Below are 16,698 nucleotides of genomic sequence, written 5' to 3' on the forward strand. Positions count from 1 at the left end.
TGTGGTTAGCTACCTACAATGCCCGTGAAAACCCAATGAGGATATCAGTGTGTGGGAGAGACTAGGATTGTGTCGTTAAAAAACCCCAACCACTTTAACAGCCATACTTTGCTCTTTTAAAGGAGATCTTGATCAGTAGTTTTTTGTTTCAGTTTTGTGGTGGACTCCATTAGTTCTGCTCTGCTGTGGCCAGCTTTTACATCTGAGATGGGGAACCTGTGTTTATCCAGATTCTTCTAAACTACAAGTTCCATCATGTCAACTCATTTGCCATCCTGGCTGGGGCTGCTGGGCATTGGAGTCCAATGACAAATGGAGGGCCACAGACTAGCTGTCTCATTCCTATACTGCCCCTGTACTGCTGTGTCCAGCATGAATTATTATTATTATTATTATTATTATTATTATTATTATTATTATTAATATTTCAACCCCGCCCATCTGGCTGTGTTGCCACTCTGCGTGGCTTCCAGCACACAACAACAATTAAATAACTAATTGTAACAATCAGATCCTATATAAAAAGTCACAATAACTTTAAAATAAACAACTTAAATCAAATAAAGCAATATTCAACAATCCATTGGAATCCAATAGCAAACAGCAACAGAAGTGCAGCTTCTTCTGTGGTTTTCCCCAATGCCTTTTTCTGCACATCTTGTCCTGGCAAACACATTTTGCATCACATTTTGAATTAGCAACACGGGGCCAGGTCTGCTGGTGATATGGGGCTGCGGTGATGTGGTCTGGTGCTGGTGGTGGTTTGGCAGGGTTGTGCCAGAAGCAGGCAGTGTTGCAAGGGAAGTGCGGTGCTCCCTGCATCATGATCCGTTATCATAGCAAAGAAGGGCGGCTTTGCATCTTGATCCAGGCAAACCTGCCCTGCCATGAAAGGGATGCAGAGAGGATTGGTGAAACAGGTCCCTGGGGGCCCTCAACAGATTTTGTCACCCGTTCCTTAACCAGTATGTGTGCGGAGGCAGCAGTTCTTAGGTCTGATTAGGTTGCTCCATCTCTGCTACTGGTGTGAGCTCATATGCAACACACACACCCTCCCAGCGCTGGAAATTCGCCAGGCGTATTTTGCACCTGGCTCTTGCGACCAAGTGAAGATGCTCAGCTGTCAGGATGGTACCTGATGTCTCCACCATCTCAAGGTCTTTGCCTGAGGATCCTAGGATCTGGCCTGTTTTCACGCACAAGCTACGCTTCCTGTAAAGTTCTGTCTGTTGTATTTTATCTGCGCAGTTGGAATGAATTTCGGAAAACAGAACGTCATATTCGAAAAATGCGACTTTTGAGCCGTCTGGCCCAAAATGGCAACTAGGCTTTCTGTTTTGGCGACTGTAACTCTGGTTTAGGGACGTGGGTGGCGCTGTGGGTTAAACCACAGAGCCTAGGACTTGCCGATCAGAAGGTCGGCGGTTCGAATCCCCGTGACGGGGTGAGCTCCCGTTGCTCGGTCCCTGCTCCTGCCAACCTAGCAGTTCAAAAGCACGTCAAAGTGCAAGTAGATAAATAGCTACCGCTCCGGTGGGAAGGTAAACAGACTTTCCATGCACTGCTCTGGTTCGCCAGAAGTGGCTTAGTCATGCTGGCCACATGACCCAGAAGCTGTACACTGGCTCCCTTGGCCAGTAAAGCGAGATGAGCGCTGCAACTCCAGAGTCGGCCACAACTGGACCTAATGGTCAGGGGTCCCTTTACCCTTTACCTTTACCTAACTCTGGTTTAAGGAGCCTTTTGGCACCCAGATTGCATATCTGGGATCTGCTGCCCTGTGGATCCTGCAGCCTGAGGTGGTCGCCTGGCTCAGACTGGGTTGCTCCATCCATGCTCATGTGTATGAGCTCCACATGGAAAGCAACAAGTTGGAGAGAAGGATTCTCCAAGATCTAGTCTGCTATGTGGAAGTTATTTTTGTTGGTGGTTCTTTTGACCATTTGCAGCCTAAAGTCGTGCAGCTTAGACAGAGGTTGGCATATCTTTTGGGATTGTCATATTAAGATATACATGGGCACCCTGTGCATGCACGGACAGTGAAAGGATAGGGGCACTTGTGGCCCTCTGGGGGTTGTTGGACTCTGGTCAGCCCCAGCCAGCATGACCAATGGGATGATGGGAGATGTTGCCCAGTAACACCAGGAGGGCCACATGATGGTGAGCTGCTTTGAACTCGAAGGTCGTTGTCGGAAAGACGGGGTACATAATTAAATTTAATCAGATAGAAAAGCAAGTTCCCCACCCACGGTTTTGCAGCATGCAAAAACAAACCGGTGCAGGTGTAACTATCCATTGCATGAACTCCCTGATGCCACAGGGGTTGTTGCTAGTGTTAGAAACTTGGGTATAAAAGCTAGGGGCCAAATGGCTTCTTAGCCCAAGGGCACAGTCTCCAAAATGGAATACAGTGGTACTTCGGGTTACATACTCTTCAGGTTACATACGCTTCAGGTTACAGACTCCGCTAACCCAGAAATAGTGCTTCAGGTTAAGAACATTGCTTCAGGATGAGAACAGAAATTGTGCAGCAGTAGGAGGCCCCATTAGCTAAAGTGGTGCTTCAGGTTAAGAACAGTTTCAGGTTAAGAATGGACCTCCGGAACGAATTAAGTACTTAACCCGAGGTACCACTGTATCTAGTGGTCATTTTTGGGGTAAGACAGCTCCAAAGTCTTATTTTTCCAAAGATTGCCTGACTGTGATTGATTGCTGGTTCAGATGACAACCTTGAGCTCGGTTAAGAGCTCTGAGAACTTAAAGAAGAAAAGCCACTTGAACCTGGAACAATCCGTGTGTGTGTGTGTGTGTGTGTGTGTGTGTGTGTGTGTGTGTGTACTGTTCCAGGATCAAGTGGGAGATATAGATATAGATATAGATATAGATATAGATATAGATATAGATATAGATATAGATATAGATATGCCTATTCTGACCTCTTTTTCTGAATGGGTGACTGCTGCTCAGGTTGCACAGAAAAAACAATATGGTTCCGGAAATTCATTCCGATTGTGCAGAATGTAGAATTCTGCAGGATGGGGTATTAGTGTGTGAAAACAGTCCAGATCCAATGATCCCTAGGTGTGCACCTCCAGGTGGTGGAAATGTCAGGTGGCACCCAAGCAGCTTCACTTGGTCACACCAGTTGATAGCTGGATGCCAAATGCGCCTTGCACCTGGCTAATTTTGAACACTGATGGTTGCTGCGTGGCCAGCGGTCAGGGGTAATATGGATTATGGTCCATCAGATTCTGGAGAGTCACCTGCTCCCCATCCCTGGTCTTCATTGTGCATCAAGTTCGATGACATGACAGATGTTCATTTTTGGTGCCGGGCAAAGCCCAGAGGTCTGGTCTCCTGCACTAAAATACTCCCATAACCTAAACTTCAATGTAGGCTGTTTTCTTTTGTTGAACCCTCTTAGATTCTTTCATTAGCCTCCTGCCTTCTGGTTCCCAGTTTTACTAGCTAATTGGGTGTCCCTCTGTCTCCTAGCTCACTGTCGACTCGTTGCCTAGTAGCTTGGTTTGATGGGATAAGATTCAGGATGTGGAATTCTTGTGCCTGACTGGTGTATTTATTCAAAGATGTGCAAGGGTCAGACATGGCATGGGAAAAATTAAGCCTCTGTGCCGTATGCATGCATTCCTCGGCTATCTTAATTGCTGATCTCTAGAGTGGGGATTGATGTACACCTCTTAACCCTCTATCATCTCTGAGGTGCATGGCTTTGAAAGCAAGGAGGTTGTATTTGAGTGCTAGCAGAATCCCCACCCCCCACCCCAGTTCCTAACAGGAACAGAACCCAAAACTCAAATTGGGTATCTCTTTGAATTGTGGAAGGGACTCGTCTACAAGAACAGGAGAACTTGCTGTGTGAAAAATTGTTTTTTTCACTCTTTTGCTTACTGCTACAAGTTTCTGAGTGGACACACTCTTAATTTGAGCTGACATTAATGACTATCGGACCTTTCCCGATATCGTTGAGGGTGGACACTCACTGCTAGAGAAAAAGTGATTAGTGTTGTTGTCTGGTGAAGTAGACCGTGGTTCACAAATGCCCTGAATTTGGCAGACCTTTGAGGTGTCTCGAGAGACTGTTTCAGTGCAGAAAGTGACTTTCTTGAGTGTGTGTTTGTCAGCTGGTTGTTTTATTTCAAAACTAAAAAAACCCCACCCCAAAACAAATTTGCAAAGGGCTGTATTGGAATGTGGCAACGCCAGGTATGAAGTAACAGTAGCACTTTCAGCAAAAATATTCTGCTTTTCCTCCCTCCCCATCTGCCCGGGGTGGGGCAGGCCAGTAAACAATACTAAGAATGAGCAGGAACTGTTGCTATGCCTTAAAACAGAACATCTTCCCAAACGATTATGCAAGGCTGCAGTGAAAACATCCTCTTAACTGAAGGTAGCAGGAGTGACCATAATTGGCTCTTTGTTTTTTGGTGTGGTATGCTTCCAACTTGCTCTAACATGTTTTGGCTCTGTGCATTGACTCAGGAGGAGTGTTGCTGCAATTAATCCAAGGCGGAAGGCTGCCTTGACAGATAGAACTGCCTCCAAGTTGAGCTGAATGTATATTTATGTTCTGGCTCTGGCATCTTGTGCTGTGTGTGTGTGTGTGTGTGTGTGTGTGTGTACACTTGATGGAAGAAGGGTCCTCGAATCTGTGCTTTAAAAAATGTCTGTATGTTGCGCGGGGAGAAAGGCCTGTACAGTACGCAGCGCTAATGAAATATGAATGCAATAATAAATAACGATAATAAAAAAAAGTTTGGCCACTCATTGCAAGATGGGGCACATGTCTCTACTTGCCCAACTTTTGCTTACTTTTCCAAGCATTTTCCCACAGTTATCAGTGAACGAAATGGAATCCTCGTCTGCTTTCAATATGAAACATATTTAGGCTGCAATCCAACACTGTCTATTTAAAAAGCAAACTAGACTCCCCCCTCCCCCCAATTCAGAGGCTGCATGCTGAGCTAAGTCGTGAGAAATGAGTTTGCTTTTGAATTCTTCCCTCCCTCCCTCTCTCTCTCTCTCTCTCTCTCTCTCTTTTTAAAGTCAGCGTTATGCCTTACACCTTGCAGTTGTTTACTTTTCTTTCAGGGAAGCTGTTTGTCTCTGCAAAAAACCTAATTCCCTTCTCGCCACCCTTGCAAATGGATTGATAGCCAGTGCTAACAATGTCATTAGTCAGAAGGCAAACTTTAAGCTTATGAGTCACAACTTTCTTTTCTGCTGCCTGAGTTAGAGTCTTAAGAGTAATTTCCCTTTCGCCCACGTCCCACGAAGCTAAGGTGACTGAACACTGACACCTGGTCACCGGAATATTTTGGCACGCTCCCAATGTGTAGGCTTGTGGAATTGTCCGGCTGAGAAACCAAGCTTGTTCATTGTGTGTGTGTCTAAATTTCTATCCCTTGTGGTCATTGTAAAAACTTCAGATTTTCCAACCACAACAACTTCAATCTTTGCATGACTACAGGACTCTTGGTATTTCTCTCTCTCTCCTTTTCTTTCTTTTTTCTTTTTAAAAAGACCATTTAAAACACAGACGACCACTCCAGATGTGTCAGGGGGAAGGATAGTGACTGAAAGCGCCACACACCGGTTACATTTTAAGATGAACCAGAGGCTGCCTTGGCATTGTACACCTGCGTGTCCCACAATTCTCACCAACATTTTACAGCATGTTGTAGCTTGCCGTCTCGTAAAAGTCACCACTTAAGACTTGTAGCATTTGATGGTAGGCTTCATAGAAAACATCCCTGTCCCTGAATTATCGTGGGTTGGTGTCTGTGTGTCCTTCCTCCTTCTTGCCCCTCCCCATGCCACACTTTTAAATGAAGTTTTCTGAACTTGTGGGATGGAAGGAGGAGGGACACCTGAAGAAAGTGTGATTAACTCTTGAAGATTTCTTTCTCTTTCCCTGCTCAAGGCTAGGGATAAAAGGTGCTTTGGTTTAGTTAGCATCCTTCTTGCCTGAATATGTTTGGCTTGTGTACATCCCAAGTGCGCAGGTGGCAGTTAGCCTTTTTATTTCTTCCCTCTTACTCCAAAGAGGTTTAGGGTTGGGTTGTGAAATCCCCCACCCCTTTCCTTTTTCTTTTTAAGACTGCTTTATGCAGTTTTCTCCCTCCTCCCCCCCCCCCTTGCTAGATTCACCCGTCCTTTCCTTTAGTTACCTGATACTTGTGGGAGCAGCGATGGCTTTGCCACAGACAAAGCGTTCAAAGAGGTGCTGAAAAGCAGAGACTCTAGAGATTACGGTTCTGAACCTTGACAGTTACAATCCTTAGCAACCTGGCTTTGGGCATGCAGAATGGGGAAATGTTGGGATCTTGAAAAAAAAGAGGGTTTTTTAACCCCCCCCCCCATTTTTATTTTTTTAAAATAAATCCTCCTCCTTTGGGGGCTACTTTCCTTCCTTTACAGCATGCTTAAGAAACTACAGCGACATATCAGCTGTGCAAGGCCTCAAACGGTGGATGCAGAACTTCCTGGTTAAGAATGTGAGATGCATTAGCGATGACAAAGATAAAGAGACCTTTCACCTTAAATTGCTCGAGTCAGTCTGGATAAGGTAGCTTAGTCAGACTGGATAAGGTAGTTTAAGCAGCTGCAAGAGGATCACATTTGTCTCGGCTGTAATCTATTGCCTATTTATGTTTAGAGGAGCACATGATTGTCAGGAAAATGCGTGCAGAGTCGTTTCTCCAAAGCACGCTCTAATAAAAAGATGGCAGTGGCTCCAGTAAGCCTCATTACCATTATTTCTATTTTTTGATACTAACATGGTGTCTTTTGCTGTCTTTACAGAGATCCTACACGTTGCTGGTTGAAGCCTGGGATTACAGTAACGACAGTGTTAGTAAGTATGCACATGGCCTTTTTTGTGTGTGTCTCCTCCGTTTGCCACCGAGCTGTCTAAAAGCAAGCAGCAAGGATAGCTTAAATAGAGGAATGGGCTGGATCATTGCAGAGATTCTGGGTCGGAAGAAGTATGCACTGATCCTTTATGGGAAGGGGCAAATGGAAGGGTATGAACCAGCCCCCTCAGACGTGGGAGCCTCCTGGTGTTTTGTAGTTCAAAACATCTAGACAGTTCCAGGTTGGAGGCTGGTGTGGAGCTTGTCTGTTTCAGCCTGAATTCCGTGCAGGAGACAAGCTTAAAAAGGTAAAGGGACCCCTGACCATTAAGTCCAGTCACAGACGACTCTGGGGTTTTGGTGCTCATCTCGCTTTATTGGCCGAGGGAGCCGGCGTACAGCTTCCAGGTCATGTGGCCAGCATGACTAAGCCGCTTCTGGCGAACCAGAGCAGCGCACGGAAACGCTGTTTGCCTTCCCGCCGGAGCGGTACCTATTTATCTACTTGCACTTTGACGTGCTTTCGAACTGCTAGGTTGGCAGGAGCAGGGACCGAGCAACGGGAGCTCACCCAGTCGCGGGGATTTGAACCACCGAACTTCTGATTGGCAAACCCTAGAAGACAAACTTAAATTTCCCTAATTCCAGGGTGAGCTTCACTTGAGATGATCTGCACACAGCGAGGGTTGCCCAGTAAAATGGCAGCTGCCTGAGCCTCTGAGCTGAAAAGACCCATCTGTTTGGAGAAGCAATCTCCATGCTATGTTAGAATCCACCAGTAGACCATGGTTCGGTTGGTGCATTTCCAGTAGCGGGTATTAGGATGATGGCGGGGAATGTCCCCCCAGAAAATCACAAGTGTTCTGTGCTTCCAAGTTGAGCTGAAATCCACAGATCTCCATGCAAGTGGAAGTTCTTTGGTGTGTTGTGGTAAAGGTGACTGAAAACAATGCTATTCAGCCTCCAGAGAGGCCAGGGTAGTCTTCCAACAACATCTCAGTTTGACATCAGCAACAATGGCACTACTTCAGTCATTTCTGTGCATGAGATTACGAGCAGTCCGCCCTGCCATTTCTCGGAAGGCTGCAAAATTGTGTGGAAATAAACAGGTTTTGCAGTGGACTCGTAGGTGCAGTCGATTCAGAAATTCTCACAAACAAGTGTGCTTTATAAAAACACTGATTCAAAGAAACCATTCTGCAGAATCCTTTTCATCTTTAAGTAAAGCTTTAAAATTTGGTTCATGTGGTTGTCTCTGCTGTCCCTTTTCCACGACTCAAGGGGCATTCAAACTAGCGCCCCCCAGATCTTGCTGGATTCGCACTCACATTCACCCTATGTTTGCGACCCATGTGCTTCACAAACATCATGCAGTTTTGTTGTGCGAGCACCAATTTACAGATGACCTTTTGGCGGCTCCCAAAGCGTACCCCAATCACGAACGTTGCTTGATTCCCATGTAGCGAAAGAAACGGACAGTGGGAATGGCACCGTGTCGAGATGGGTTTGGCTAAACTGCCATCGAAACTTGTTGCTTAATGGGCGTTTGATCAGATCCCTTTTCCCATAGAGATACTTTGGATCCCTTGTGAGTTGAATGTTTTGGCTCCTGAACGCCACAAACCAACCCAGAAGTGAGTGTTCCGGTTTGCGAACGTTCTTTGGAAACTGAACTTCTGAATGGCTGCAGGAGCTTCCTTCAACCAATTGGAAGCTGTGCCTTGGTTTCCAAATGTTTTGGAAGTCAGACGGACTTCCGGAACGCATTCTGTTCGACTTCCGAGGTACCACTGTATTGGTTGCATCTGTAGCTGCCCTTGCTTTTCAGAGGTAAAGGAGAGCTTGCGGTACTTTCTCCAGATGTGCCCCAACCTCATCTCTTACTGCTGACACTGCAACTGCCTGGCATCTTAAAAGGCTGCTTGCTATTTGCATCCTGGCCTATGCTCAGAAGTTGACAGTTTTCTCAGTCTTTCTGTTGCCCTTCTTAAACCATAAATATTTGACGGTATTATCTGTCGTGACTGTTTGCACCAAGTTGGGCGGAAGGTTCTACTTGGGTTTCCCCTGTCGAGGCTAAAAGTATTCCAGCTTTTTCAGGCTTTGCATACAAAAATGGCTCCACGGCTAGGATACAGGCCGGCCAAGTGACATGGCCAAAATACGTACTTCAGTTGCACAGAATAGTTTTCCTAACATATATGAAGTGCTTAGAGTAATTGTGCTTGACTTTAAGAGAACCCTGTAAATCTGGTGTTGTTACTATTCACATATCGCAGATGTGAATCATTTTATAGGGAAGAAAACTCAAATGATGTGTTCATTGTAAAACTCTTCTCTCCTATCCATGCAATATTGGTCATTCTCTTCCCCAAATCATTGTGCAAAATTATCTTCCAGGGAAAGCTGTCTTAACAGCACCTGTCCAAATGGGTCATGTTAGAGGCAGCTTATTAAGGTATCGCCATAAAGATAAAAACAAAACAAAAGACGTTGTTATGGTACTGCAAAAAGAGTCACCCAAACACTTTGGTTCCAGAATGAAGTGCATCTTACAATGGACACTGGTGACATTGGATGATGGATTGCACACAGATATACATGCTTATGTTAACCTCAAATGGAAAACAGGAGAAATCTTTTACAGGTGTTTCTGCATTGACCCCTGTGAGGAAATGCCTGCGTTTGAAAGACGCTGTTGTTTGCCGGAGGATCCCAGTCCTTTTCATTCAGAGCCTTTACTATCTCTCCTTTGAATAGATCTCATCTTTATTTCATGAAACCGAAATTTCCAAAGCTTCACAATGAGCCCTTTATTTTGCCTTAACATTCTGGAGGCAAAAGATGTCCTCCAACCAAAATGTCAAAATGCATTTTCTGAACCAGAAATGTTTGACCCAGTTCAGAGGTGGCCCTGCATATGTTTGCAATTTAAACTTGCAATAGATTGAGCATTGTATATTTTAAAGGGATCACACTAGAGATCCCTTACAATGAAGATCGCCTCCTCTCTTTTTTTGTTTTGTCTCTTATTTACTACTGGCAAACATTTACCAGAACTTGCTGGTGAATAGAGTACAATTTTCCTGCTTTTTGCTCTTTTAAAATAATAATAATAATAATAAGATAGTTCAATTTCTAGAGCATTTTACAGATGCCTAGTGTGCTCTGATTTGCAATGAGTGCTTTGCCCCTGCCTGAAAGTGATTAACTTGGATAACCTTTTTTTTTTTTTGAATTGCAAACCTCAAACTTGGCTAGTTAAAGAATCACAGAACTGTAGGGTTGTAGGAAGGGACCACAAGAGTAATTTAGTTCAACCCCCTGCAATGTAGGAATTTTCCCCCAACTTGAGGCTTGAACCCATGACCCTGTGATTAACAGCCTCATGCTCTACAGACTGAGCTATTCCAGGTGAGATGGTGAACACCAGTCTCCTAAACCAAATCCATAGGAACAGCTGGAAATAGTAAAGGGTGTGTCTTGAGGATGGGGGTCCTGTGGCCCTCCCAGATGTTTTGGGACAATAGTGCCCTGACCATGGGCCATGTTGCCTGGGGCTGTTCAGAACTGGAGCCCAGTAATGTCCGAAGATCTGCAGACTCTCCATCTAGTCTGTCTGTCTAATCTTGCATCCTGTTTACAGCAGCATCCGGCCAGTTACTTCCAGGAAGCCCTCACGCAGGCATGGAGTCAACAGCCGTCCCCAAACAAAGATGCCCTCTTATTCAACGCCTGGCGAATCTCAAAAAGGCCAGAAAGATCTGTTATTGCCGGGTTAGCCAACGAGAATGTATCTCTGTGTGCCATTGCTGTGGTTTTCAACTGTGCCATCCTTGTCCTCTGAGAATGTAACTGGACCACCGCTGCTCAGATGTCAGTGGCTCAGAGATGGAAAGAAGACGAGTCCCTATCAGAGAAGAATGGCAGATTAAGTTGTTGGACTATGCCGCATTGGCAAAAATGACCAGAAGAATCAGAAACCGGGATGACCCAAATTTTAATAAGGAATGGGGGAAATGCATAATTTCCCTTAAAAAGCATTGTAAACAATTAAAATCGTTAGTAGGATTGGAATAACACTTGTAGTTCAATGTTGAGTTTTGGGTATAATGGAGATTTAAAAGATTTGGATTAATAGAAAAGATACAGGAGGAAAAGGTCAATATAAGGACCCACAAAAGAGAGGAGGGAAGTTCAAGAGATTCCTTGGAATTCTCTTTTCATGTAGGTGGTTGGATAATGGATTGTAAATTTCTACAATCTGAAAAGCTAAATTATAAAGAAAAAAGAGAACGTAACCGGACGTAGGGTGGACCACCCTGTTAAGAACGGTACACAAATATGTGTGTTTATCGGTTTGGGGGCTGAAGTGAGGCAATAATAAATAGCCATTAATGGATGAGAGTTTGGGAGGGCTTTCTTCAGATGTTTTCTGGCCTTGGTCTTCAAGCAGAAACTGCTGGATGTGCTCGCAAATTTTGGTTGAAGTCTTGGCTTTCCTGATGCTATCTTTTGGCATCATCATCACCGCCACCGCCTCTGGCCCTTGGCAGCTGTTCTTAGCTGACCAGGGTCATGGTCATTGATGGAAGAGCTTCCCTCAGTGTTTTACTTGTTGCTGCTATGTCTGAGAAGCCATTCTGAAGATGGGACTCATCTGAAGAACTAACTCCAAGCTCTCCTGTTCTGCCTTCTGATTCTGTAGCATAGGAACAAATGTGTTGTCAGAATTTCTCCATAAATTGAAGTCAAGGCAACTATATCCTGGAGATTCGTAGGTTTTTAGTGCGATGCATTGGTTAGTCCTCTGTAAGAGCAGAACTTTCAGGAGTCGGTACGTTTGTCCTCCATCTTGAGGTGTGTGCTTGGAAGAACAGGAATGTTGTGACGCAGTCGAGTGCCGTATTGAACTTCGGCAGCATGTTAGACGCAGGTGTGTGCAGACCCGCGTATCTGAAACCTGTTGTGAGGGTCATAAAGGGGAAATGGCAGACAGATTTCTGAAAGCCAGTTCCTGATGAGACCCAACTAAAGTGCCCATTCTGCTCAGGGCTAGGTTTCAGCATTGAAGATGTGAAGTTGCAGCGCTGCTGTAGGAATGATGATTTGCACAGGTCTTTAGAGCAGGCTAAAAAGTACCGTATTTTTCACTCTACAAGACGCACTTTTTCCCTCCTAAAAAGTAAGGGGAAATGTGTGTGCGTCTTATGGAGCGAATGCAGGCTGCGCAGATATCCTGGAAGCCAGAAGAGCAAGAGGGTTCGGTGTGCACCCATCCCTCTTACTCTTCTGGCTTCCGGGATAGCCATGCAAAGCCTCTTGAGTGCAGCGGGAGCGCTTCTCCCTCTTCACTCAAGGCTTTGCATTGCTTTCTTGTATCTTGTTTTCCTCCTCTGAAAACTAGGTGCGTCTTATGGTCGGGTGCGTCTTATAGAGCAAAAATACGGTACCCATTTCACAACTGAGAGACTACAGTGGTGCCTCGGGTTACAGACGCTTCAGGTTACAGATGCTTCAGGTTACAGACGCTTCAGGTTACAGACTCCGCTAACCCAGAAATAGTACCTGAGGTTAAGAACTTTGCTTCAGGATGAGAACAGAAATCACACAGTGGCGGCGTGGCGGCATCAGGATGCCCCATTAGCTTAAGTGGTACCTCAGGTTAAGAACAGTTTCAGGTTAAGAACAGACCTCCAGAGCGAATTAAGTTATTAACCCGAGGTACCACTGTATTCTTAAAACTTACATATGCATGCTATAAGGGGTAGGAGCTTCTAAGCTACCAGAGTCTCAGGATAGCTTTTTTTAAAAAAACAAAATAAATTGACTACCCAAGAGTTTTTCGAGTGCTGGAAGGGGGCTGTGGTGGAGCATTTGCTTAGCTTGCTGAATGATCCAGGTTCAATCTGTAGCATCCACAGGGATATTTTGAAGGACCTTGAATAGCCAGCCTGGAGAAGGCTGCTCTGAGGCCTGAAAGAGCTGCTGCCTGCTAGGGGAGGCGATATCAGGCTACGTTGGACCAACGATTGTGACTCTGTGTATTATCTAAATTGGCTTCCTGTGTTTCACCTCCTCCACAGTTGCAGCCGGTCACATTAACTGCATTATCTTATTTGGGCTCCCTCCCCTCACCCTGGTCAGTTCTCCAGTAGCTCCTCCAAAAAGCCTGACTCACCTAGTTTGTTCATTCATATATTGGATTTATTTATATCCACCTTCCCTCCAAGGAGATCAAAGTGGTGCACATCGTTTTTCTCCCCATTTACCTTCCCTGCAACCCTGTGAAGTAGGTTTTAGGCTGATGGACTATGCCTGGTCCAAAGCCACTTAGTGAGTTTCCTGGCTGAATAGGGATTTTGAACCCTGGTCTCTCGGCTCTAACCAGTGTACCACACTGCACTGAGTTGCATGAGCTTGCTCCCTGTTAACACCCAGTCTTCCAGCACAGTGGAGCTGAAATTTACTGTGCAAGCCTTACTGTGGTTTCTGTGATTCTTGCACAGGCTATGCAGGGTTTGCAAAGCGAAGCCAAAAGCGTATTCCTGGGAATGTGAATCCTTCCCCCGCCCCCCTTCATTCAGTTCCTAATTGCTGCAGTTCCTCCTTTTTTACCCCTTTGATTCAAATCATATGATTCCTGTGTGCGGAACAATGAGAACTGTAAGGATCGCTTTCTCTCCAAGCTGGCTGACTTGACTCTTTGCACTGTCTGCCGCCATGGGATTGCCAGTCCTTAACCTTCCATCCTTGCGGCCCGGTAATGGCAGGTTTGTACAACTCTGAACTAATTTCCTTTTGGTTTCGTGCACGCTGCCAAGCGGGGAGAGGGAGCGAGGAATATGTGGAAAATCCTACCAAAGCTGCTTACGAGAGTGTCCTTGGTGGTGGTGGTTGTTGCTGCTTCCCCCTGTGTGGTTGCTAATAACTGGCCAGTAATGCCACATCCCAGGAGTCACTTTTCACTGTGACGCCGCATGATCCCACTTAGCTTTCCCTGGGCAGAGAAGTGTGCGAAGAAGCATCGGTGTTAACTGGTCCGTATGAGTGTGGACATGGGTGGCGCTGTGGTCTAAACCACTGAGCCTCTTGGGCTTGCCAATCAGAAGGTCAGCAGTTCGAATCCCCATGACGGAGTGAGCTCCCGTTGCTCTGTCCCAGCTCCTGCCATCCTAGCAGTTTGAAAGCACGCCTGTGCAAGTAGATCAATAGGTACCACTGCGGCAGGAAGGTAAACGGCATTTCTGTGCACTCTGGTTTCCGTCACGGTGTCCCGTTGTGCCAGAAGCAGTTTAATCATGCTGGCCACATGACCCGGAAAGCTATCTGTGGACAAACGCCGGCTCCCTTAGTCTGAAAGCGAGATGAGCGCCGCAACCCCATAGTCACCTTTGACTGGGCTTAACCGTCCAGGGGTCCTTTACCTTTTAACCTTTGCTAATGAGTATTTTGAGTCAGGCCATTGGTTCTGCCTAGCTCAGTATTTGTCAGCACTGGCTGGCAGTAGCTCTCCGGTTCAGACAGGGGATTCTCCAGTGCTACCAGGAGATGGCAGGGATTGAATGCAAGAACATGGGAGCTCTCTGGCCCGACCCCAAAAGAGTCAGCAGTGGCCTTTGGTTGACAGCAGGAGCTGGAACACAAGGCCTGGTTCTGGCTGCAAGTGCATAGTACTTATTTCATGCTGGGTTTGCAAATAGCCTGTGACTGGCGCTAATTCGAGAGTGGGGGGGGAGGGACCATTTACCGGTATGTCTTGCATGGTGATTTGCACCAACATACAGATCCTTTCCCTGGAAACTGGAGGCCAAGCAAGACAAATGATTTCATATATTGTTGTTGTTGTAAACCGATGGAATTTATTTTGAAGGCTGGCATAGAAGTACCTTAAGTAAGAGTGTCCTATCCCCAACGATCCTTTTTTGAAAAGTGGATGTATAGTATCTATTCACCTTTTTCTCTCCCATCCCTTTCAACATTTCTCTGATGAAAACAGGGACGTCCTAAGGAAAAGCGGGAGGGACGCAGGTGGCGCTGTGGGTTAAACCACAGAGCCTAAGACTTGCAGATCAGAAGGTCGGCGGTTCGAATCCCCGCGACGGGGTGAGCTCCTGTTGCTCAGTCCCTGCTCCTGCTAACCTAGCAGTTTGAAAGCACGTCAAAGCACAAGTAGATAAATAGGTACCGCTCCGGCGGGAAGGTAAACGGCGTTTCTGTGTGCTGTTCTGGTTCACCAGAAGCGGCTTAGTCTTGCTGGCCACATGACCCGGAAGCTGTACGCTGGCTCCCTTGGCCAATAAAGCGAGATGAGCGCCGCAACCCCAGAGTCAGCCACGACTGGATCTAATGGTCAGGGGTCCCTTTACCTTTAAGGAAAAGTGGGAGATATCGGAAACTGGGATGGCTTCTGTAAGTCTGGGGCTGTCCCTGGAAAATAGAGACACTTCGGGGCTCTGCTCTCCCCCACTGCCCTGCTTTTCAAAACAGAGATTGTCTGGGTGATGGTTTACATTTAAAAGGCTCTGGGTTCAGATCTTGCTGCTGACACCTTGTCCTATTGAAAGGTTCTCAGCTAGCCCAGCTGGGCATAGCTGTCAACTTTTCCTTTTTTAAAAAGGAAATTCCCTTATTCCGAATAGGATTCCTCGCAAGAAAAGGGAAAAGACAGATTTGAAGCTGGAACGATCCTGGCTTTGGGATGCTGGAAAGCCACCACAGTCTTATGGAGTAAAAAACACATTAAACAAGAACAAGAGCCCTAGTCCTTCTAAGTCATGGCGGAAACTTGACTTCATGGGCATTCCTCGTTTTGTTAAATATTTTGGATACTGCCCTGCTGCCACCTTACTAATACCTAAGCAAAGTTGCCAGCTAGCATGGATGCTTCCCCCCTCTTATCTTTCCCTTCTCCCTCCCTTAGTCTACAGAGGCAGCTCTTGGCTGTTTTATGATAGATTTTCGGTCTGCAGTCCAGCAGGTTGTAAGGTGCTGTCAGATCATTGAAGTCTTGAGGCCGGGCTAGCAAGCGAAATACCACAGATACGTACCAGGTCCCAGGCACGTGTGAAATATTAGGGTTTTTGCTGATCTGTTGCGTAGCTGTTTTAGGTTTTCTTGAAAAGTCTGGGAGGCCGTCCTAGAACCAGAGAGTCTTTGAAGGGAGATTCCAGGGGAATCTTTGCTTCCTTGTCCAGAGCGATAAAAACAATTTTGAGCCCTGGCTACTACGACTAAAAAAGAGGGGGTAATTTAACACGACTGCTTGCTTTCGCAGAGGGTGGGGGCAGAGAAAACCTGAAAACCAGGTGAACTTCTGAAAGTGGAGTGCCAATGTCACTGCTTGGCTCAGAAGGGAAAGTGTTTCCAGATTATACCTGCCTGGCAGGAAATCTCTAGCATGAATCTTGCCCAGAGCAAATAGGGTTTTGCAACACTTCTACTGTAGTTGGCCTGAGGGTGTTTATAAGTCAGATGTGAAACGATATCTTGCAGATGGGTGAATAATCAGAACAAAGTTCAGGGCATTTGCAAGCAGAGAGTTTTGCATTCTTGTTGTTGCAGAGTACAGCCTCTCCTGCCTTTTGCCTTCCTCTGGTTGTGAAGAAGCCATTTTTCTCTTGGGCTTTGCATTGGTGCTCTGGCTTCGAGGTTTCACAGTGAGCATTTCTTGGCATCTTAGAGTAGGGCTGGGCAATACCTGGTTTTTGACATCGCGATATATCACCAGCCAAACACCGCGATACAACAATATATTGTGATGTCTGAAATAAGGATGGAGTTATGTAGAGGCATTGAGTGGCTGACCACATTTTTACCCACGTTG

General features: G+C 46.0%; 1 protein-coding gene and 1 long non-coding RNA gene across 2 annotated transcripts in view; one reads left to right on the forward strand and one right to left on the reverse strand.

Annotated features, from left to right (window-relative positions):
• LOC310703557 overlaps positions 1-16,698 on the reverse strand; it is a 453,580-nt gene that overhangs the window by 63,617 nt on the left and 373,265 nt on the right. The window lies entirely within an intron of this gene.
• Positions 1-16,698, forward strand: part of JAG1 (jagged canonical Notch ligand 1) — a 66,919-nt gene that overhangs the window by 12,472 nt on the left and 37,749 nt on the right. Inside the window, exon 3 of the mRNA XM_083495890.1 lies at positions 6,823-6,874. Within this exon, the coding sequence (XP_083352016.1) occupies positions 6,823-6,874 (52 nt within the window). The remainder of the gene's footprint in view (positions 1-6,822; positions 6,875-16,698) is intronic.

Source organism: Podarcis liolepis, assembly GCF_965112155.1.
Source record: "Podarcis liolepis genome assembly, chromosome: 3".
In the NCBI taxonomy this organism is placed as follows: domain Eukaryota; kingdom Metazoa; phylum Chordata; class Lepidosauria; order Squamata; family Lacertidae; genus Podarcis; species Podarcis liolepis.